Source organism: Rutilus rutilus (assembly GCF_951802725.1).
Source record: "Rutilus rutilus genome assembly, chromosome: 10".
Lineage (NCBI taxonomy): Eukaryota > Metazoa > Chordata > Actinopteri > Cypriniformes > Leuciscidae > Rutilus > Rutilus rutilus.
Genome location: NC_140215.1, coordinates 2,487,153 through 2,511,167, shown reverse-complemented (window position 1 = coordinate 2,511,167; position 24,015 = coordinate 2,487,153). Strand labels below are relative to the sequence as shown.

General features: G+C 39.3%; 1 protein-coding gene across 1 annotated transcript in view; it reads right to left on the bottom strand.

Annotated features, from left to right (window-relative positions):
• dpp10 (dipeptidyl peptidase like 10) overlaps positions 1-24,015 on the bottom strand; it is a 54,715-nt gene that overhangs the window by 14,132 nt on the left and 16,568 nt on the right. The window contains exons 4-16 of the mRNA XM_084420913.1: positions 17,866-17,960; positions 17,130-17,204; positions 16,720-16,772; positions 15,656-15,737; positions 13,279-13,399; positions 11,198-11,352; positions 8,538-8,635; positions 8,342-8,465; positions 7,195-7,233; positions 7,000-7,107; positions 5,496-5,587; positions 2,540-2,587; positions 493-614 (exon numbers count right to left, since the gene is read on the bottom strand). Coding sequence (XP_084277039.1) covers positions 493-614; positions 2,540-2,587; positions 5,496-5,587; positions 7,000-7,107; positions 7,195-7,233; positions 8,342-8,465; positions 8,538-8,635; positions 11,198-11,352; positions 13,279-13,399; positions 15,656-15,737; positions 16,720-16,772; positions 17,130-17,204; positions 17,866-17,960 — 1,212 coding nt within the window. The remainder of the gene's footprint in view (positions 1-492; positions 615-2,539; positions 2,588-5,495; positions 5,588-6,999; positions 7,108-7,194; positions 7,234-8,341; positions 8,466-8,537; positions 8,636-11,197; positions 11,353-13,278; positions 13,400-15,655; positions 15,738-16,719; positions 16,773-17,129; positions 17,205-17,865; positions 17,961-24,015) is intronic.

The window sequence follows — 24,015 nt, the reverse complement described above, 5'->3', positions numbered from 1 at the left end:
GACTCGCGCTTTTGGGGTTATTTGGTCTGTTGAAAGATGCTTTTACACTTTTAAATTTCCTTTTAATGTTCGATGGTTGAAGGGTGAGTAGATTAATGTCATCTCATTGTGACACTTTAACGTATTGCGTTCATAGAGCGAGTCTTTCACTGATTGTTTACAGCTTAATGGAAGTTACATCCATAATTCGCGCAAAGCATCATGGGGCGCAGGAATAAGGTGGATTGGGTTCAGAAAAAGAAAAATAGTTTTCCTTTTTAATTAAGTACATTTTTCTGACTTCATTGATATATTTTTCTTGATTTAAACTGAATTTTTCAGGAAAGATCCTAATATCTTCAGTCATTTTGCTGATTTAAGAATGTTTCGATATTTGTACTGGAAAAGGAGACAGTCTACTGCAGTGCTGATGCTCACAGAGGGGTGAAAGGTCACTCATCAGGACTGTGGACTGTTATGCAAGAGTACATTATAAACTCATGGTCGTCGTACCTTTGCAGTGCAGAAGGACGTGTTGGTTGGTGGAGCTGAAAACGGCACTGAAGAACGTGCAGTGAGCTTTATACAGCTCACAGGTCAGACATCGGCGTGAAAACAAGTCCACTGTGGACACACTGCACACAAGAGGGACCAATCAGAGGCAGGGTTATTTTAGTCCATTTTTGTTTGGTATTTTACTTTTTAATTTCAGTTTTTTTCCCAGTTAGTTTTAATGGCGCATAAATATTTCATTGTGATCATTACTTTTAGTTAGTATTTAGTTTTAGTTTTTAATATCATGGTGAAAGCCTTTATATTTGTAAATATGTATTTGATTAAGGTGGAGTAAATTATCAGAAGACAAGAGTATCTAATACCTAACAAGCTACCAAAAATGAATTTAGCTGTTTTGACATTTAATACAACTCAAAAATTCTATTAATCATGCAGTATTAAACACTTTCTATTTATTAAAACCTTCAAATATTGTCTGGAACAACAACAACAAAATGTAAAGCTTGTTTTTACTAAGATTTCACTTCGCATAATATGCACAGTATGCACTACCGGTGAAAAGTTTTAGATCGGTAAGATTTTTCTTGTTTTTAAAAGAAGTCTCTCCTGCTCACCAAGGCTGCATTTATTTGATTAAAAATACAAACAAAAACAGTCATATTGTGAAATATTATTACAATTTAAATTTCTATGTGTATATCTAGTCAAATGTAATTTATTCCTGTGATCAAAGCTGAATTTTCAGCATCATTACTCCAGTCTTCAGCGTCACATGATCCTTCAGAAATCATTCTAATATGAGGATTTGATGCTCAAGAAACATTTATGATTATTATCAGTGTTGAAAACAGTTTTTTACATTTTTATTTCAGGATGCTATGATGAATAGAAAGTTCAAAAGAACAGCATTTATCTGAAATCTAAAGCTTTTGTAACATTAAACACTACCGTTCAAAAGTTTGGGGTCAGTAAGAATTTTAATTTTATTTTTGGGGGAAATAAATAAAATAAATCAATACTTTTATTCATCAAGGATGAGTTAAACTGATAAAAAGTGACAGTAAAGACATTTATAATGTTAGAAAATATTCTATTTTAAATAAATGCTGTTCTTTTGAACTTTCTATTCATCAAAGAATTTTGAAAAGAAAAATTGTACACAACCTGTTTTCAACATTGATAATAATCATAAATGTTTGTTGAGCATCAAATCATCATATTAGAATGATTTCTGAAGGATCATGTGACACTGAAGACTGGAGTAATGATGCTGAAAATTCAGCTTTGATCACAGGAATAAATTACACTTTAAAATATATTAAAATAGAAAACAGTCATTTTAAATCATCATAATATTTCACAATAATACAGTTTTTTTTTATTGTTGTTTTTTTTTAAATAAATGCAGCCTTGGTGAGCAGAAAAGACTTCTTTTAAAAACATAAAAAATCTTACCGATCTAAGACTTTTGACCAGTAGTGTATATATATATATATACAAGTAAAAGATGTATTTGCTTCATTGTGTGAGTTTCTTAAGTACACTTTCAAATCTTCCCCTTTATTAAAGTCCCATAAATGTTTTCATTGCTGCTGAGTGACTACCATGCTTTTATCAGAAGCAGAATCATAAAAAACTAAATCCCAAACTGAACTCTGTCTTTTCCCCCAGATTAATTTTGCCATTAGTGGCTCACCACTGCTAATGCCACATGCGATGCCATCTACTGGTTATTTATGGTTCAGCAACATTGATGGATCCACTCCTTTCAACCTCCGTTTTTTTTGTCAAACCACGCAACGAGAACGTATGCGTTTTTCTCAGAAATTGCCGTGATAGTTTTCATGAATAATAACCTTGACCAGAGGCCTGGTTTCCCATGCGCTCATCTGAACACGCTTCTATTGATCACAGTTTCTGTGACGACTTATTAACTCAGAACACAGCTTTGAAGTATTGCGAGAATCATTTTCTGAGTCTGACATTAGATAACGGGCTGTCTTCTGTCCTGTTCTGGAGGAACAAACACGGACACGAATCTCACCTGTGGAGATGCCGGCGGGTCGGGGAGCCCTCGGTGCTCAGGAAATATCTGCAGAACACACACTGATTTATAGTGTTGTCAAAACACTGTGATCATGCGTGATACAGTTAGATCATACATCCCCAAAAAAAAAGTTCTTGTCTTGTTTTTCTTAAATCAAGATACATTTACTGGCAACTGACAACGATATTATGTCTTGTTTTCTGAAACGTGTGCAAATTAATTGAGTTTTGCTCAAAACAGGAACACATATCGGCCAGTGGTGTCAGAAAAACAAACTTATTTCAAAGAGAAAAGATTATTTTTCTGGCCCCACTGGCAGATATTTGTGCTTGTTTCAAGTATAAACTTACTTAATTTAGATGATTTTCCCAGAAAACAAAATACATTTACTTGAGAAGCAAACTCACTTGGATATTAAGATATTTGTACTGGAAAACAAGACAAAAATACTGAGTAAGAACTTTTTTTTTTCTTTTTTTTTTGCAATATATAATGGAAATGCAGAAAACCGTGAAAAAATAAGTTCATCCCATGGAAATAGTTCGCTTTTTTGACAAGTTAACGTTTCATCCTCTTTGAAACAGTGCCTATCAATAAGGTTGATATACTACATAAAAAATTGCACATTAAATTGACATTTTGCAATTTTCACAATTTAAATGTACACAAAAACAGACGAGTCACGTGGTTAAAAAGTACGAACATCCATACATTTTTCACACCTTCAAATCCATTAAATTTTGGGATCAGATGTTCAGGATTGGGTGCCACTTAATGAGTCTTATCTAAACATCTCATATATGTGACCCTGGATGACAAAACCAGTCACATGGGTACATTTTTTTTTAAATTGAGATTTATTAAAAATTTGTTGTTCCAATTAGGCAGACTTTAAGTATATCAATTTAGAATACTAAAAGTACAATTGCAGGATATTTATTTTTTTAAGTACATAAATATAAATGTATTTGTAGTATACTTAGTATAAAATAAATGTATTTCTCTTTTTCTCTTTTTATTTTAGGCACACTTGGGTACATTAAAACAGAACCCAACTCTATATTTCAGATGCATACAGTGAATAGACAGGATTTTGATGCAAGATGAAAAATTGATGCTGAAGATTGGACGAGTCAGAACAGATGCCGAATGCCTTGATCAAACAGGATCAGCTTATTTTATGTTTAAGAGAAAACAAACATCAAATCTCACAGCATTAGCTGTAACATTCACATACAAGCCTATGAACAGTGAAGGAAAACTAATACTGGCTTTTGGGTGATGGATAAATAAATATGGAAAAAAAATCTATTCGTGGACTTTGAGGATTGATTTTGAATCGACCACATTTAAAAAAAATAATGAATCGAAAAATAGATTTTTTTGCCCAGCCCTAATATGGCCACAGTACCAGCAGAAATGTTTGGCGCAGACCAAAGCAGAAGAACCTCATCTGGCTTGTGAAGCATGCTGGGGGAATTGTTATGGTTTGTGGTTGCTTTGCTGCCTCAGGGACTCGACAGCTTGCATTCATTGATTCAACTATGAATTCTGCATCACATCAAAGAGTGCTTGAAGATAATGTGAGGCCATCTGTCTGAAAGTTGAAGCTGAACAGCAAGTGGACCTTTCAACGAGGACAATGATCCTAAGCATGTTAGTAAATCCACCGAAGAACGGCTCAAAAAGAAGAAATGGAGACTTATGGGATGGCCTAGTCCAGGGGTTCCCAAACTTTTCCATGACAAGGCCCCCCAAATACCGCTAGGTTCTGGCCAAGGCCCCCCTTTTGCAGGATATGTTACTGAACCCGTCGACAATACTACGGCAAATGTATAAATAAATAAATAAAACATCTAAGTGAACATCAGATTATGTGATGGTGTTTGATACCAGCCAATCAGAAAGATTATAGAGATGCACCGCTTACAATTTTCTAGGCCGATTCCGATTTGTCATTGAGTTTGACCTGCCGATACCGATTTCATTTTTTCTAACTACTTCACAGCACACACAAATATTTATTTTCTATATATATATATATATATATATATATATATTTAGAAAATACCACTTTTACCCAAACTGATTAATAAAAACAAGTTTAAATGGGTAAATTTTCTATAAATATTTTTGAGTCTTCATTTTCTTTTCTGACATAGCCTACTCCAGTTCTCCAGTATGATGTTCAGATAGGCTATGCAACAAATTATTATAATGCTATTTCATAACAATATTCATATTAACAAATATTTGTAGTTTTTTTTTTTTTGCTGCGGCCCCCACTTTGGAAACCCCGGGCCTAGTCGAAGCCCAGACTTGAATCCCACTGAAATGTTGTGGAAACGGGCAGAAAACCTGCAAACATCTTGCAAATGAAAGACTATTGCATGGAAGAGAGGTCAAATATCCCAGCAAGCCAATGTTAGAGTGGACAATTATGCGAAATGCCTACAAGATGCGAAAGGGGGGCAACACTAGATACTGGGGCGAGGATGTACTTACTTTTTCTAAAGAAGAAATTCATAGCTATTGGGACTTTTGCAGAATAAATGATTGAAAAAGCTCATTTTCTTTGTAGTTTTGTTCAAGTATGTCAACTTTATTAATAGCCACTGTGAATCAAATGTTTGCCTGTCCAAATATGTCACAAAAAAACACAATTTCCATGGGATGTAGCCTACTTGTTTTTACACATGACTGTATTTAATATATCTTGATTTTACTTTCATGCGTTCCACTTATTTTACAGCTTGTGTTTTATTGTTTGAAATTCCTCTTTTTTTTTTCTTCTTGTACAGCACTTTGGTCAACTTCGGTTGTTTTTAAATTGTGCTTCATAAATAAACATTGTATCGTATTGTATTGTATTGTATGCATGTTACGCAAGTATGACAGTCACAGAGCTCCTGGTTTGTGTGTTGGAGTGAGTTCACGGCCGTGTTTTACTCACATGGTCTGTGCGTTCTCATCGTAAGCCAGAATCTGCGTCACCTCCCAGTTACCTGACGTAAGATGACGCACCTCATTCTGATCCGCCCGCACCTAAACACACACATGAGGTCATCAACACCAGACTGACGCTGTCGCTCGTACAAACAGATTAGCAAATATTGGCATTACTCCTAGCCAGGGTTTGAAATGAACATTTTCAGCCACCGGCCAATTTGGCTACAAAATGTTAAAGTTACCGCCCATGAACCAGATTAACTATGTCACAGCTTTTCTCTCTCTCTCTCTCTCTCTCTCTCTCTCTCTCTCTCTCTATATATATATATATATATATATATTGTGACAATCCAAGGGGCTGTGGTACTTAATTTTGTCCAGCAGGTGTCTCTGGGTAATATTTTAGTGTCTTCAGGTTAAATGCTGTGACCCAGATGTGGAGAATTGATGGTGATTAACCATGCTGCTTATAAGAGGCTGGCTTTCTCACCCTCTGGAATCAAAAGCTTGGGGTTTGGTCGCTGCGGTTCGGTCGCTGCGGTTCTCACGCTGGCTTTCTCACCCTCTCCAGTCCAAGGCTTGATGTTGTTGTGTTTTGCATCTTTATATTTTACTTTTTGTTTGATGTAGTTATGTCTGTTTTTTTTATTAAATACTTGTTGTTTCAAATTTGATTACGTGTTTGGCCTCCCCATTCATGTTGCTACTCCTTGAGCCAAGGGGTTGTAACAATATATATATATACAGTATATTCTGTTGTTAAATAAACCTAATGTAGTCCTTCCTGAAACCCTAAACCCTGTGGTTTACACTGGTGTTAAAATAACACTTCTGATGCTACAGTAAAACACTGTTCACTTCCAGAAGCTGTATGGGTGTTTTCTTGTCACAAAAAGAATGTGAAACACGTATGTTGGTTATATCATTTTAATTATACTTTAAAGATAATTTAAGTTTATTTTACACACTTTATCATATCGAATATCGCAATATTTAATGAGTTATCGCATATTGCATTTTTCTTCAGTATCGTGCAGCCTTAATATATAGATATATTAAAATTTGGATTTCACACATTCATTTCTTATTCAAACTAAATCCTGTCATCCAGCGTCTCCTCCCTTCCTCTTTCATCCTCATCACCAAAAATGTGTTTTAGGTGGACAGATCAATACCGTACAAAGAACATGTAGGATGTTGGAAAATAACCATGTCTTTTCTGTTAACCAAATGCTTTTTAATCTTCGCTATTGCTTCAATGCAAGCGCGCCGTTATTTGTTGCGTAGTGACGTGTGTGTTCAAGTAAGCCAGATATGAGCAGATTCTGCTCAATATGCTGTATTTAATATATCAGGATGACTCTCGAGTTGAGGATTTACGCTAAATCTGCGCAGATTTGTCTTACACGAACTTCCCCAGCAAAGTGAGTAAACTTGTGAGTAGCTTGTGATTTGACAGCATTTGGCGGGTGTTAATTTCAAACCCTGCTCCTAGCGTATGTGTGTACCTGAGAGGTGAACATGGCGATGTGGTGAAAGTCTCCGCGTCCTCCCTGCTTCACCGGGACCGTCAGGAAGAAGCGGCTGCCGTCTCGTGAGAAGAACGGTTCCTGGTTCTGGAGCAGAGAACCAGCCAAGGAACACGAGATGCATTAAACTCATGAGACTGAAGATCACCAAGCAAACATCTAGTGGAGATTCACCTGTTTCGAGAGCCAAACTTCTGATGTTTCCTCATGCCTCTGAAACGAAACATCATCACCATCATAATCATCATCAGCTTGTGTGTTAGTCTGAGTGTGAGTGACTGTGCGAGTACTTGTGAATATGTGCGCATGTGTGATTGTTTGTGCTTGTGAGTATGCATGTGTGCGAGTGCATGTGTGAGTGCTTGTGTGTGTGTGCATGTGTGAGTGCTTGCATGTGTGTGCATGTGTGAGTGTGTATGTGAGTACATGTGTTTGTGCGTGTGCGAGTACATGTGTGTGCGAGTGCATGTGTGCGTGCTTTTGTGTGTGTGTGTGTGTGTGTGTGTCTGTGCATGCACTTATGCATGTGAGTGCTTGTGCATGTGTGAGTGTGAGTGTTTGTGCGAGTACTTGTGTGAGTGCTTGTGTGTGTGTATGCATGCGAGTGCTTGTGCGTGTGTGTGAGTACGTGTGTTTTGTGTGTGCAAGTGCATGTGTGAGTGCTTGTGTGTGTGCATACGAGTGCTTGTGCGAGTACGTGTGTTTGTACGTGTGCGAGTACTTGTGTGTGAGAGTACATGTGTGAGTGCTTGTGTGTGTTTGCATGTGTGAGTGCTTGTGTGTGAGTACATGTGTGTGTGAGTGCTTTTGTGTGTGTGTGTGCATGCACTTGTGCATGTGAGTGCTTGTGTGTGTGTGTGTGTGTGTGTGTGTGTGTGTGCATGTGTGAGTGCTTGTGTGTGTGCATACGAGTGCTTGTGCGAGTACGTGTGTTTGTACGTGTGCGAGTACTTGTGTGTGAGAGTACATGTGTGAGTGCTTGTGTGTGTGTGCATGTGTGAGTGCTTGTGTGTGAGTACATGTGTGTGTGAGTGCTTTTGTGTGTGTGTGTGCATGCACTTGTGCATGTGAGTGCTTGTGTGTGTGTGTGTGTGTGTGTGCATGTGTGAGTGCTTATGTGTGTGTGTGCATGCGAGTGCTTGTGTGTGTGAGTACATGTGTGTTTTGCGTGTGCGAGTGCATGTGTGTGTGCATACGAGTGCTTGTGCGAGTACATGTGTGTTTGTGCATGTGTGAGTGTGCGTATGAACACTTGTGTGAGTGTGTATGTAAATAAATGTGTGAGTAGTGTGCCCGTGTGTGAGTGAACATGTGTGTGTACCTTGATGCAGGCTCCAGTGGTAGAGTCACAGACGGTCAGAACTGAGACGTTCTGCGCTCGGTTTAACCAGCGCACCGCTGTCTTGGTCTTACTGATCCACTTCACCATCACCACGTAGTGTTCCCTACAGACACAGAGACACACTAACACACCCGCTCCAGCCTCCATCACAGACACTAACACACTAACACTATACCTGAGCTTCAGTTCATCTGGTGGTGTGAGTTCTAGCGTGTGTGTCGGTCCGTACAGGTTGACTACAAATAGTTTGACCACTGGATTGGGTTGGCCAGCCTGCAAACACAACACACGTCAACACTTACATGTAAAATAGTGCTGGGCAATGATTAATCACATCCAAAATAAAAGTTTGTGTTTGCATAATATATGTGTGTGTGTATTGTGTATAATTATTTTGTATATATAAATACACACATATGCATGCATCTATTAAGGAAATATTTGCATGTATATACTGTATATATATTTATACATAATTTATATTATATACAAATATAAATATTTTATATATAAATAACACATCTTTCTTAAATATATACATGCATGTGTGTATTTATATATACAAAATACACACAAATATATTATGTAAACACAAACTTTTATTTTGGAGCACTAATTTAAAAAAACATCAAGAACAGAAACAATTCAATTTTTCACCAAGGACAGGTGACAAAACAAATTGGGATAACACTTTATTTTACATATGTTACATGTACTTACCATAGTGTTAACAGTAAATTATGCATAATTACATGCAACTAACCCTCAACCATGTCTATTTATAGTCAAAAGCACTACATCATTATGCATCGCTTTTATGTGCTTTTCCCAAACCACTGAAGTGACGTCGACGTCCGGGTTAGCGGTAGCATTAGCCGTCAGGCAAGTGTTATTTAAATAAACTCCTGATGTACTTACAAACTTTCCAATGCCTCGTTTTATGAGTACAGAACCTATTTGTGCTACTGTAGAAGTTTGGTGCCATTCTGGGCATTATTAGTGCGGTAATTTACCAGATACAGCCTTGGATCCATTAGCGCTAGGGGTGTAAGAAAAAATCGATACACATGAGTATCGCGATATTTTATTTTGCAATACTGTATCGATTTTCAAAAACGCAATATCGATTTTTTTTTTTTTTATTTTTTTTTTTTACGTCCAAAAATATTCATGTTAAGACGGTGGCTCACGTTTATGTTGTTTAAAAGGCTCGCCGAACGGTGCGTGTCCACTGGCACGGAGCGAGCGGAGCAAGCGTTTTCAATTCATTCCATGGAAGTCGAGCTTCACGCTCAGCAGTGCAGGACCGGAGAAAGCGTTGAGAGCGACTGAGAGCGTCAAAAGGTTGGGCAGTTCTCGACTTTATGCAAATATCAAGCGAAAAACGCGGTCGGCAGTTTATGATGGATTTAGTGCGTAAATCATTTTGTTTACAAATTAGATGCTTTGCAGTTGTTTATATATGTTAAAGATTTTATTTTGGGTGTGCTTATTGTTATTATATTGGCTGGGTTTATAAAATTGAAAGGATCTTTGCTTGGTGCATTTGGAAACAAAGCTTGTCTATTTCTAAATGTAATCGCGTGCATGATGATTATACTGTCCGTGTGTTGAAAAAAACAAACACACTCGTAACAGACACACCCCAAAGCGGAGACGTTACAGCGTTGCCAGCGGCACCGAGCGTAGTTTTGCCGCTGTAGTGGACGCGCACCGTGAAGCTGCGTTCACACCAAACGCGAATAGAGTGTCTGGTGCGAGTGATTTCAATGTTAAGTTAATGCAAAGACGCGTTTACGCGCGTCTGGAGGTCCTGTGGCGCGAATGAGGCGTTTAGCGCGGCAGACGTTAATTTGCCTCATTCGCGCGTCCAGTTCTTTTAAAATCTTTTATCAGATCTTTTATTTTTTATATAATTCTTTAAAAAAATCCCAATATATTGCCTTATGCACAGTATCGAAATATATTGCAATATATTGAATCGTGACCCATGTATCGTGATACGTATCGTATCGCCAGATTCTTGCCAATACACAGCCCTAATTAGCGCCTGCACTAACCCATCCGGCTGATATCTCTAAATAAGCTCTAACTTTAATAATGTTCAACCAAGGGAATAAAGGCTTCTGGGGGGTGTTTGGCTCGAGGTCATGGTGCAAAGGACCCTAGGTTGATTTCACTCCGAACCGTCCCTTTAAGACATAACCGACTGTGTTTACGAGTATACTAACCACGACCGGAATTTTTACACAATTGTGCGTGTTTCTCCCCCCATTAAAGTGATATAATCCCCGAAAAATAACTTTTGTAACTCACAAGCTGTTTGTGAGGCGGCTTTACTATATGAATGCACGCAGAGAAAAACATCTCTGAGAGCGCGCGAGTACTGAATAGTTTAAAATCGCTTGAATGTTTAAACTGATAAGATTTAAAAAGAAGTGAAAATGATCAACTTTAGTTACGATGCAATGCTGGCCCGATTGTGCAAGTGACAATTCCGTCATGTCCTGAGAGTGTGGTATTGACGCTTGCCTTGTGCAACCCATTTTGAGAGCCAGAGAGAGAGAAGACGCAGCAGCGCTGAACACTCACGCGGTTTGTGAAATTGCGTCTCGGAGAATGACACGTAAAAAAATCCTACTCTGGAGTGTCTAAATTACAAGTTTGAAACATTCCTCTACCCAGGGTCAAAAGCAGGGTTTATAATGACAATAACCCAGGAATCAGCGCAGTGTGAAAAGCCCTATTATTTCCTTATAAATAATGCCGTGTCTTCACTTTCCTCACCCCGCTGGGTAATATATCTGAGCGTGAGAACGTGAAGGTCAAACTCACCTTCGGATACGGGTACTGTTTGCCTTTCGGGTACGTAGAGCCAGTGAAAGAGGGCAACACCATGTTTGGCACCAGACTGTCATTCAGGACCAGAAACGCCAGGCGCTCGCCGTCAGGTGACCACCAGTGTGCCACATGCGTGTGCAGGACCTCCTCTGAACATGCGTGTTTGTGGTAATTGCAATTGGTCAGTTGGGTCTTTTACAATAGGTTCAGTTATCTGTTATGTATGAGATCTCACACTGGAGTTAAACACAAACACCTGAGCATCACGTCACTCATCTTCATCTGTGTGTTGCACCAGACGAAACATGCATCATTATTAGAGCTGCACGATTAATCATTAATAGATCGCAATCTTGATTCAAACGTGATCATATTCCTAAATGACAGCGATTTGGATGTGTCTATTAAAGTGGGCTCACAGCGAACATTCAAATCTGCTGATCCAGAGAGAGAAGGTGTCATGTTTAGGTCAGGCACGGCGCCAGGATTCCAGGTTTGGATGGGCCAGACCAATTGTGGGTGGGCCGTTAATTAAAAACGTTATCCAATCCCTGTTTAACCTAATAAAAATGCCTGACTAATAAACTGTTATATTATCTGTGCTTACATAATAGAGATTTTAATAGCTTGATGCTCTTTAAATATTTTGTTGCATTTTAAAAAGTTTCGGTGCATAGGACGGACCCATCCGCGATCGCTCTCCTTGGTTCTGGCCAAAGAAGAGCGCTATGGAATCTCCGTTACGCATCTTCCCTGGCTGTGCTTTAGCGCATCTCTCTATAGACCTAAGGCCTATAGACTGTAAAAGTGGTCAGGAATCTAATATTTCCCCAAAACATAGTTTAGTTCTGCTCGTATAACATGAAGCCGAATATTTCACAATTCTGTTTAATTGTTTTAAGTTTTCAACAATGCAGATCAACAACACTGCCCGACAGTTTCACTCAAATCCGGTCATAAGTGGCAATAGACCTGTTTGACGATTTCATACAACATTCATTTCTTTCGATTCCATTTAACAACAGACTGAGCTTGGCTTATTATACAGAGAAGATGCATTAAAATGTAGCCTATAGGCTACTACGACAGCTAACATCCGATCCCGAACCTCACTGTCTGCTGAACTTGCACAGAAACATCAAAATAGACATAACCAGCTTTTTTAAATTGTTTTGAAAACTCGACTAGTGCTAGGTGACGTCACCTCGCCCCATAGGATCCACAACGAGCCGTATTTAGAGCTTGATTAAATAAATTCTTCGTTTATAATAGGGAGAACGACTTTGAAAACTAAACATTTAGACTATTTTAGCACAAATTATGAGCTTATTGGCTGATTTTTGACCAATTCTTGACAAAATTTAAATATATTAAAAGTTTATTTTATTTTTGAAGAAAAGTTTTGGGTGGGCCTGTTGAAAAGTGGGTGGTCCTAGGCCCGTCAGGCCCACCCATAACGCTGTGCCTGGTTTAGGTATGAAACAGCTTTGCACACAGTCTTTTCACCCAGACAGTATCATTATTTCGGTTACAATAATTCATATTATTTATCACAGAAGTACTGGATAAAAGTTTATAGTTCGGATATAAACACTGTCTACAGTAGTGCTCAAAATATAGAAAATCACTGTTTGAAAGTAACTTGACGCTTTAAATAAAGATTGTATCAATTACATCATTACACCAGTAGGTGGCGACTTAATAAATGTATTTGTCATTGAATCATTCATTCAGAATATTTGTTCAAAAATGCTGACTCAACCAGTAATAAAACAAGCCTTTATGAGTCATTGAATCATTCATTCAAACCAAATTTTAAAAAGTATTCAATTTAATTGAATATTTTTAAATAAACTGCAGCAATTAACCTTTTGTCATCTCTAGTAACATTTTGAACCTCTAGTTAATGACATGTTTTTTAGTTTTTTTAGTTGTATATTCAGAATCGTGGGAGAATTGTGATCTCTATTTTAAACAAAAAAATTGTGATTCTCAATTTGTCAAAAATGGTGCAGCTCTAATCATCATCTTGTCATATATTCCTTAAATCATCATATAACAGAGCAAAGTCTCACCTTCATAGAGCCAATCAGCAATGCCGTTATAGATGATGCCCTCCTTCCCAGATGAGGTCAATCTGAGCGAGTTACTCCTGACGTCCGACTGATAGTAAATATTATTCTCAAATATGTACACCTACACACACACACACACACACAGAAGACATTTAAAAAGCGAATCTCGATCGTGCACTGTACCGTTTCACACTTACAGAAAATGCCTGGAAGTCCAACTCAAAATACTAAAACATGACTTAAACTCGACTGGTTTTTAATTTAGTTTTATTGAATGTGACACGCTGCTTATAGACACGTGAGCCGAGTTTGATCTGCTGTAAATATGAATATGATATGGACATAACCGGACCATACGCACACAATGTAGAAATTATTTGAAACAACAAATCAAAGAACAACAAGAAACACTAGTTGTTAACACATTTAGTGTTACAGATTGTCTCTCTGAAATCAACAGCTCAACTGTTTAAGGAGTGTCTTGAGTATCTGGAGGTAAGCAGTAAATGTTGATAGCAGGGCCATTAACCACAACAGATATCGATAAACAATAATGTCCCCACAATATTTGATATTCTTGATGCTACTCTGCTCCATTATACATCGCTCGGTTTGTTGTTAAGATGATACAAAGTTTAAAATTAAATTTTCAGGCTGGTTTGCCTCAATGGTCTAACAGCACTCGTCAAAAATGACAGATGACAATCAAATAAAAAACCACAACAACAACTTTGACCCCCCCCCCCCACCCGTTATTCAAGAAATGGGCTGCGTCTGAAATCACATATTTCCCTACTATATGTGTGTGACAAAATGTCAGAATTCACAGTACAATAAAAGAGTAGGCGAAAAGTCCCCGGATGACCTTCTACTTTTTAAATGTACAATAAAATATCTGAGCTACTTTTTCAAATAAGAGCTCTCCTGTCTTGTAGTTCTAGACTAAATGTGAGCATTCATTTACTCGTCTCACTTGCACAACAACAGATTCAGTATTCCTCAAAATGAATAAAAACAGTGAGATGCAAACCTGCAATAATGCTGCTGACCTTTGAAAATCCAATTTAAACACACGAATAAGCAAAAATGACGTTTCATTTTTTAGTTTTTAATGCTGAAGAAAGTATTGAACTTTCTTCTTCTGCGATCCAGAATATAAACACAGCTGAAAGGTTTGTTACAGCCCTCTGAATTAGCATTTTTTTTTCAGCCAGAGGCTTTATTAATTTCACTGTTGGTCACATTTGCCAAAAACATAACTTTTGTTAAACAAGCAAGCCCAGCCCAGGTGAGAAAAAGTAACTTTTTTAGGGAGTAACGCAATATTGTAACGCATTACAGTTAAAAGTAACTATCCCCAACACTGACTATAGCAACATGGCGAATGTAGTACGTCCGGATTGAACATACTTTTTTAGCACTCGCAAAAGTATGTAATCATTCAAAATAAGTACCATATCAAGAGAATATGCGTTTTTGGACGCAACTATAGTTATGGGGCCCTATTTTAACGATCTGAAACGCAAGTATCAAACGCGAAACGCAAGTAACTTTGTGGGCGGGTCTCGGGCGCTGTTGCTATTATACCGGCGGGATAAATGACTCTTGCGCCCGACGCAAATCTAGAATGTGTTGGTCTGAAGTAGCTTCATCACTCATAGGTGTGGTTTGGGCGTAACGTGAAATAAACCAATCAGAGCATCATCTCACATTCCCTTTAAGAGCAGGCGTGCTTGTTCCATGGCGGATTGCTATTATAACGGCGGACTTGCCAGGAGCGGTTCACAGCCGAGGAGACCGACGTTCTCGTCAGGGCCGTAAAACACAGAGAAGTGACATTGGGGATGGAGAAACACACCCAAATTAGCTTCGGTTAAACAGGCGTATAATAATTTGGGTAAATGTGTAAGCTAGATTTATGCCTATTTTTTCACATCTTCATGGACACCACAATGATTTCCCTCGTGTGGAATATTTTTCCTTGTAATTATGTATGGTTTGCAAAAATGAAAACTGCTGCGTCTGTGTAGATGAGAGAAGCAAAGTTTATGGCCAAGCATGCGCCCTTAAAATAGCATCTGAATAACGCCCCACTAACTTTAGACGAGGTTTCTCCTGGTCTGTGGCGGAATTGTTTTCTGAAACTGCAAAATAGCACCAGGGAACGTTTGCGCCGGAACAAGCCTCCTCTTTTCGCTGAACCGCCCCCGGGAGCGCAAGTTCATTCCCTAATTTACCGACGTGCGTCTGTGGGGGGAAAAGTCCGCTGTGCGTCGGGTGCAAAATAGGAATGATACATGCGTCGGTGTACAAAGTCAATTGCGCTGGGTGCAAGATAGGGCCCATAGCCTTGGTTGATAGTAAAAGTTGATCTCACCAGTTGCTGGCCCTGAACGCCCCACTCCGCATGCTGCAGTTTAGAGTTCAACACCTCTGGAGGGTCCAGCTGCAATACCTCCCTACACACACACACACACACACACACACACACACACACACACACGACAACGTTCAAATTGGCATTATAACAACAGCTTTTACATTTCTGCTGCAGTAGATGCAACAACTTCTACTCTCAACAACACGCATGCTTCCTGGTGCTCTCCTGAACGTGCGTTGGAGATGAATATTTTGTAAATAAAGTGGTAGATTATGTTTCTTTTGTACAAACAAACCACTCGAGTCGCTTCATAAAATTAACGTTAAACCACTGGAGTCACATGGATTACTTTTATGATGTCTTTACTACCTTTCCGGGGCTTGAAAGTGGTAGTTGTGTAGCCTGTCAATGGAGGGACAGAAATCTCTCAGATTTCATTAAAAAGATCTTCATTTGCGTTCTGAGGATGAACGAAAGTCTTACGGGTTTGGAATGACATGAGGGAGAGTGATTACTGACAGAATTTTCAGTTTTGGGTGAACTAACGAGTTTAGTCTACTTCTTAAAACAAAGAAAAGAAGTGATGTCAGGATGATGGCTAGTATTTACAAACAGCGGGAAACTCTATATTCATGCATTGTGCGCATGTTAAAATATAAAATCTGATTTTAATCTTGTGACATAAATGCGCATATGAATAACATTGTTTTTATAATAAGTTGCAGCCCTATCGGATGAAAGCTGAACTGAACTGAGATGAATAATGACACTATTGTCTTCTATGTCTGCTTATAGCTAAAACTAAACTCATTTCATAACTGATCAATTTTACACAGTTATTGAACCATTGAGCTGTTCAACATCACAGCCGCATGTTCAAAGCGTCAGTCATATCTGACGCTCCTCCTCTCTCATAAGGACTTAATTAATGACATACTTTTCAGCGCATTTCACATTGTTTACCCAAGAACATCTGGTGCAGCAAAGGCATGTTTAAACACTGAATTTGATTGACTGTATTCTCTGAACATCTGTGAGATCAATAACAGATCTTACTCCACCTGGTGTGAATGTTGTATATGATGTAGGACGCCGTGAATGAGTGCCGGTAAACCTGCACAAACAACAACAAAGATTAACCAAAACCACCTTCAGGAAAGCTCAAATGACTTAACTAAACACAATCCCATTTTAAACGCATAAATAAACCATGTTACTAAAATGAGAGTTTGTGTGCAGAAATAATTAATTCTTGCTCAGTATTTTTGTCTAGTTTTCCAGTATCTAAACATTCTTAAATCAAGATACATTTATCGGAGAAGCTAAATTAATTAAGATATTAGCTTTTTCATGGTCAAACCACAACATTACTCACTAAAGAAAGATGAGTATGGAAAAAAGCATAATAGGACCCCTTAAAAAATGCAAAGCTTCATAAAACATCTGTTAAATTCCTGAAAACATCACACACCTGTTTAACATTGTAGGCGAAAAGCACATACTTCATGTCCGGGCTTAAAGAGTATTTGGTGGCTTTAAAAGTGTCCTGGAAAAAAGAAGAAAACATGGATGTCATCCTCACTACTGCACGGGATCATAAACATTCATATCCCCAAAACTACAGGCTTTTAAAAAAAAAAAATTAACATTTTGCAAATTGTGCAAGGTGTCTGTTAACTTTTGAGCTCAATTGTATGTTCAGCCAGTGTTTCTACATTAGTAAATAGTTTATTTGGCCAAATGCAAAACTATGCAGAACAAAAATGCATAGAAAAACTTTGTATTGGGGTCCAATTCTCTCTATTAACTATGACTTTTGCATCAATAAACTCCTAATTACTGCTTATTAATAGTTAGAGCAGCTAATATCCTAGTAATAAGCATGATAATAAGCAACTAGTTAATAGTGAGAATTGAACCCTAAATTAAAGTGTTACCAAGCATACATTAACCACAACACAAGTTATTAATATTCCACTGGTTCTCTCTTGTTTTTGAATGTGTTCATTTTATGACAGCCTTGATCAAAATTATATCGGCTCAATCTGTTTCATCATCACAAATAAAACTATCCAAGCACAACTACGCAATCTGACAACAAAATATTTAACAAATTTTGAATAATACTTGAATAATGGCTGAAGATGTTCATTTTCCTAGGCCAGATATCACTTTAGCCCACTACTGTATAAATAATATTTACTCACAAACGTGACGTTCTTCAGCACGACCTCAGTCTGGTTCGTGAGGATGTTAAACCTGATCACATGTCCATCGTGGTTTTTGTAGATAACCTCAGAGTCTGATAAAGAGTTAAAAAAAGGAGTTAGTCAACATATCCTATCTGTGATCAAGACAAATATCTGCCAGCGGGGTTGATTCAAAGTGAAAACAAGATCATTTTTTTGACCCCATTTGCAGATATTTTTTCGTGTTCTCTTTCTCTTTCACCTGGTGCTCTAGCTTGTGTCCTGATCTATCTTACACTTCAGATAAACAGGCTGAAAGTAAAGCAGGACTGTTCATCCGTTTCACGGTCAGTCATTCACATTTATGAGCTGCTTGACGGTTGTAAAGGTAAATTTCCGGTCTGAGACTCTTGCAGAGCTGCAGTGAGGAAAAGCAGACGACACGTAAAATAGAGTAATAGATCTCTCAGTAGCAAACACAAAACCAGAACAAAACACTGACTGTTGAAAGCAGAAAGCGTCTGGAAGACTGTGAAACTCTGATTTAAAGAGGATCTATTATGCCCTTTTTCACTTTGATATAAAAATGTGGATGACTAGTAATTTCCTACTACTTAATTTTGACAAAACAGCGTTTCTAATTATTGGGTAAAAAACCTCAGCACGTACTAACCTAGAATACTGTCTCACACTTGATGGCTGCTCTGTCAAATCCTCGTCGTCGGTTAGGAACCTGGGTGTGTGTGTGTGTGTGTGCTCTTTGACACCAATCTTTCATTTGAAAGCCACGTTTCTAGCATCTGTAAAACCGCATTCTTCCATCTTAAAAATATATCTAAATTACGACATATGCTTTCAATGACAAATGCGGAACAGTTAGTTCATGCGTTCATGACCTCAAGGCTAGATTATTGTAATGCTCTACTGGGTGGTTGCCCTGCACGCTTAAAGTAACAACATGTAGTTTTTCAACCTTCATAATATATTTCCAAGACCCTTGTGATGGTACATCGACTTACAATAGGTTGAATGAGACGTCTGCCAGAGCCTGACGGGGTCTGTATCGCTTTTACTGGCACTATGTAACTTCGGGGTGCGGGTAGTAACCAGAGCTCAAAAAGAACTACAAAATTCGACTGCTTTACGGCATACGTCACTTCCTCAAATTCGGCCGTGACAGGCCAACCAGCGCGTTTGTTTTCGTCATGGCTGAAGCAGCAGTGAAACGTAAGAAGTCCAAGGTTTTGTCGGAGTAGAATCGGAAGAGGAAAAGGGAGAGTGATAAACTGAAAGGCAGGACGAGGATCAATATTGGTCGAGCGTTTGCTCGCTGGCGATGCTGACTTGGCCGTCATGCTGTTGAACTAGTAAGTTAAGTAAATTGCTTGCATACTATCTTTAGTTTTTCTAATCTGTTGTCTGCCTGGCTACGTTACGGAAACTATCTGGTCCTCCATTTATCTTCATGAATCAGCTAACGTTAGTAGATGAGCGAATTATCAATCTGGTAGCTAGTAAACACTAACATGCTAGTTTTAGATGGTTAGGATGCTATCGCTATCATTCTCGTTCAGATTTGAGCATTGCAATCGACATGCAAATCGCAAATGTTTGAGTTAAAATGTTTAGTCTACTAAACATGTATAAATTATGAAAGGAGGAAGATTAATAATATTATCATTGCCCATATGAAAAAAACCTGCATGCTTCATGTACAGTAACAGCCCGTTCTCATCCCAAGTCGTCATATACTGACGCTTTCAAAATTTCTTCAATATCTGACGCACAAAGCACCCTTTAGCGTCCATATGAGACGCATAACCCTACCACAGACCTAAACCTACCCATAACCGAAGCGTCTCATATTGACGCTAAGGGTGCTTTGTGCGTCGGATATTGAAGAATGTTTGAAAGTGACGATTTGGGGATGAGAATGCGTTGACAGTAACCGTTAATCATTTTACGACAGCGGTAATGGACAATTCCGCTTCCAACCTGTAGGGCGACCGCAGAGGAAAAGTTCCATGTTGTTGCTTTAATAAACAAACTACAGCTAGTTCAAAACGCAGAAGCTCGAGTTCTTACTACAACAAGAAAGTATGACCGTATTAGCCCGGTTCTGTCAACACTGCATTGGCTCCCTATTAAACATTGTATAAATGTTAAAATATTGCTGACTACTTACAAAGCACTGAATGGTTTAGCTTCGCAGTACTTGAGCGAGCTCTTAACGCATTATAGTCCTTCACGTCTATTGCGATCTCAAAATTCTGGCCAGTTGATAATACCTAGAATATCAAAATCGACTGCTGGCGGAAGATCCTTTTCCTATTTAGCACCAAAACTCTGGAACAGTCTTCCTAACATTGTCCGGGAAGCAGACACACTCTGTCAGTTCAAATCTAGACTAAAAACACATCTCTTTTACCTGGCACTCATATAGAACATTACATTTCTATTATTCAAATCAGTTAATTGATTATTAGGCTGCATAGATTAGGTCAGCCGGAACAGGGGACACTTCCTATAACACCACTCGTTACAACATAAGAAGAATGGCATCTACGCTAAGGTTAGTCTTTCTGTTTATTCCGAGGTTTACTGAAGTCAGCCGGATCCGGGCCGGATCCAGATCAGATGGTGGACCTGTGCCTGGACTCATCCACGACGCATCCCTGAAGTGTCAACCAGTCCCTCCCCTGTTTACTGAAGTCAGCCGGATCCGGGCCGGATCCAGATCAGATGGTGGACCTGTGCCTGGACTCATCCACGACGCATCCCTGAAGTGTCAACCAGTCCCTCCCCTGTTTACTGAAGTCAGCCGGATCCGGGCCGGATCCAGATCAGATGGTGGACCTGCGCCTGCACACGTCCACAACGCATCCCTGAAGTGTCAACCAGTCCCTCCCGTTTACTGAAGTCAGCCGGATCCGGGCCGTATCCCGATCAGATGGTGGACCTGCGCCTGCACACGTCCACGACGCATCCCTGAGGTGCCAGCCTCATCAGCCCTGTGAAGGCCTCATCGACACCACAGCCATCGGCACTGATCCTCAACAAACTCGTCTCTATACCGGCGTGATGACTCCGACTTCCAACCAGACGGAACTGGATAAATATTCTGAATGTTCTGATCCAATCTGACTTCTGACCTGTAATGCTGCCTGGATCATAACCATACATTGTTCGCTCGTGGCCAGAGGAGAACTGAGCGACTGAGTCTGGGTTCTCACAAGTTTTTTTTCTCCATTCTGTCACTGATGGAGTTTTGGTTCCTTGCCACTGTTGCCTTGGCTTTTGGCTTGCTTAGTTGGGGAGATTAAATATTCAACAACATTATTGATCTGCCTTAAGGTGGACGATGACGCAATTTTCTTCTAGAAACAAACTTTCTTGTATTATTTTCATGTTATCACTGTGAAGCTGCTTTGATACAATCTGTATTGTAAAAAGCGCTATATAAATAAAGGTGACTTGACTTTTTCAAAGTCTTGATTTTGTTTTTGGGCTCTACTAGAATTTCATGCTTGAATGTTTAAAGCTTGAACAATGAAAACATGCTGTGAAGGAGATCTTTAAAAGGCCTATTGCTATCAGAAGGTTTCTGGATTGCCAAGCAAGCTAAAGGCAATCTTAGGAGCGGATGTAGGGCTGCTAAAGGCCCATAAAATAGTTACTGCTAAATAATGCATAAACATAAAAACATTTGTTTAAAAGGCTAATTGTAAAAAGGTATTTTTCTGGCCTTTTTTTTTTTTTGTCAAACTGCTTTCGAATGCTTGCGGCATACGGCTGTGTGCGACTGTAAGTGGTTGAATGCACTTGCATCTCAAAATGCTTTTATGATGCGAGATTAATGTAAACCAGGGGTGGGGAACGTTGATCCTGGAGGGCCATTGTCCTGCAGAGTTTAGCTCCAACCCTGAAAAAAACATTCAGCTGCCTGCAACTTCAGTAATCCTGAAGACATTGATTAGCTTCAGGTGTGTTTGATTAGGGTTGGAGCTAAACTCTGCAGGACAATGGCCCTCCAGGATCAACGTTCCCCACCCCTGATGTAAACAGTCAGTTATGTCTTAAAGTGGTATTTCACCACTGACAGAATGGGCTTTCAATAAAACTTAGCTTTAAAGCTTCAACAACCATAATGCAGTGGACATGGTGCCGTCACAGTCCGCTATGGATACGCCTGAACAGAGTCAAATACCAGCTTGGTTTAGTAGGAAATACTTCTTAGCAAACTTTTAGTTAGGGATGTCCCGATACCACTTTTTCACTTCCGATACCGATGCCGCAGCTTTGGCTATTTGCCGATACCGATATCAATCCGATATTTTTATTATACTAATAATAATAATAATAATAAAATATATGGAAGCACTTTGCTCAATTAGCCACATAAAAACATCTCACTCAAATAGAGAACAAATACTTCTCCAGTATATAGTCCACAACAACAGTTGATTATGAAAGACTGCCACCCTTAAAAAATAAAATAAAAATACAGGTACTCTCTCTCTCTCTCTCTCTCACACACACACACACACACACACACACACACAATTCCATACAGAGGTATGAGGGATTTGTTACTCTCTCACTCTCTCTCTCTCTCTCTCTCTCTCTCACACACACACATTTATTTTATGTCATTAAAGTCTTTAAATGTTCGCCGGTTCCCGCCTCCTTCTTCCCATAACAACGAGCTGCGTTACACTGGTGCTGAAACCCGGGAAGGAAGAAGGAGGCGGGGACCGGCGACATAATAAAACAAAAACCCACAACATAACTCCAGGCCTGTCCTCTCTCGCTCTTCACTGTCGTCGCTCCTCCTCTATGCTTCCGCTCCTCCGTGAGAGACACGAGGCCGGTGCGTCGCGCAGGTGTCGCTCATCAGTAATTACGCCACCGGCCTCGTGCCGCTCTCTCACGGACAGAATTTTTTCTTTAATTCTTTAAGCTAGATTTTCCCATGGTTTGTGTTGGATAGGTATCGGATCATATGCCAGTATCGGCACGATACCGATGACGTGGATCGGATCGGGACATCCCTAGTCACAACAGTGTCGAGTCTGTTGACTAGCTGAAAATAATCATAAATATGGAGAGAATGACACAACGGACGATCTGAAAACCCTCTGAGTTTGTAGTCAGCATTTCAAAGAGGATGACTACGAACAGTGCTTTGGGCCAAAAGGAGGACAAAACCTGAAAGAAAGCTGTTGCCATAGTTCTCCATTTGTACCATAATGCTGTTTATCTGTGCATTAGTGTGAGTCCAGCCTATTAGATCTCCCGATGCCTATGATGTCATCAGTGATTATCGAAAAACAGTAAAACTGAGAAAGTCGCTGCTCTTGAAACCGTTTGGAGAAATGCTGCTGTGAAATATTTATTCTCTTGTGCTGATGTGATGCGTGGACTCGTTCTGTGGTTCATGCGCTGCACGTTCACACAAGCGCTCGCTAGAGGACGATCTACACACAGACGCTCGGCTCTCAGGGTCACATCAGATCAGCTGCATCGCGTCTGTGTCCGAGACACTGAAGAACAGCGTTAAGCTGAGGAGAGGAGTGACTGCAGGACTCTGATAAGCATGGGTTTGTCTGGAAGCTCAACTGCATCACACACACACACACACAAACACACACAATGAAATATTCATGCTGCTGCTGCTGCCAGTGTAAGACCTGAGTGATCCTTCCCTATTCCTGTTACCATAGCAACTACCACATCTAGATACTTCCTCACACACACAGACACACACAAACCGCCAACGCCTGTGATGCCCGATATAGAAAAAATATTTTAAGAGTCGCTAGATGGTATTCAAGGAACTGAAATGTCAAGTTCTCAAAGACACGTCACTTCACGTGCTTCTGGATTATTCACGCACGTTGATTTCCTATAGGCTGGCCCGAATAGTTCTTCCTCGTCTCATTGATTCTTATGATGCAGGAAACACTATAGGAATAAGTCTTGTTGATCAGTAATGAGCTGTAACGGGAAGATGCGTGACACACTGTCTACTCACAGCCTCATAAGGCTGGGCGATAAAGACAAAATCACATCTCGGTATATTTGGGCAAAATAGTGATATACAGTGCTATGCATAAGTTTAGACACCCATACTAAAGTTGACTAAAAAGAGGAATAAAAAATCATCTT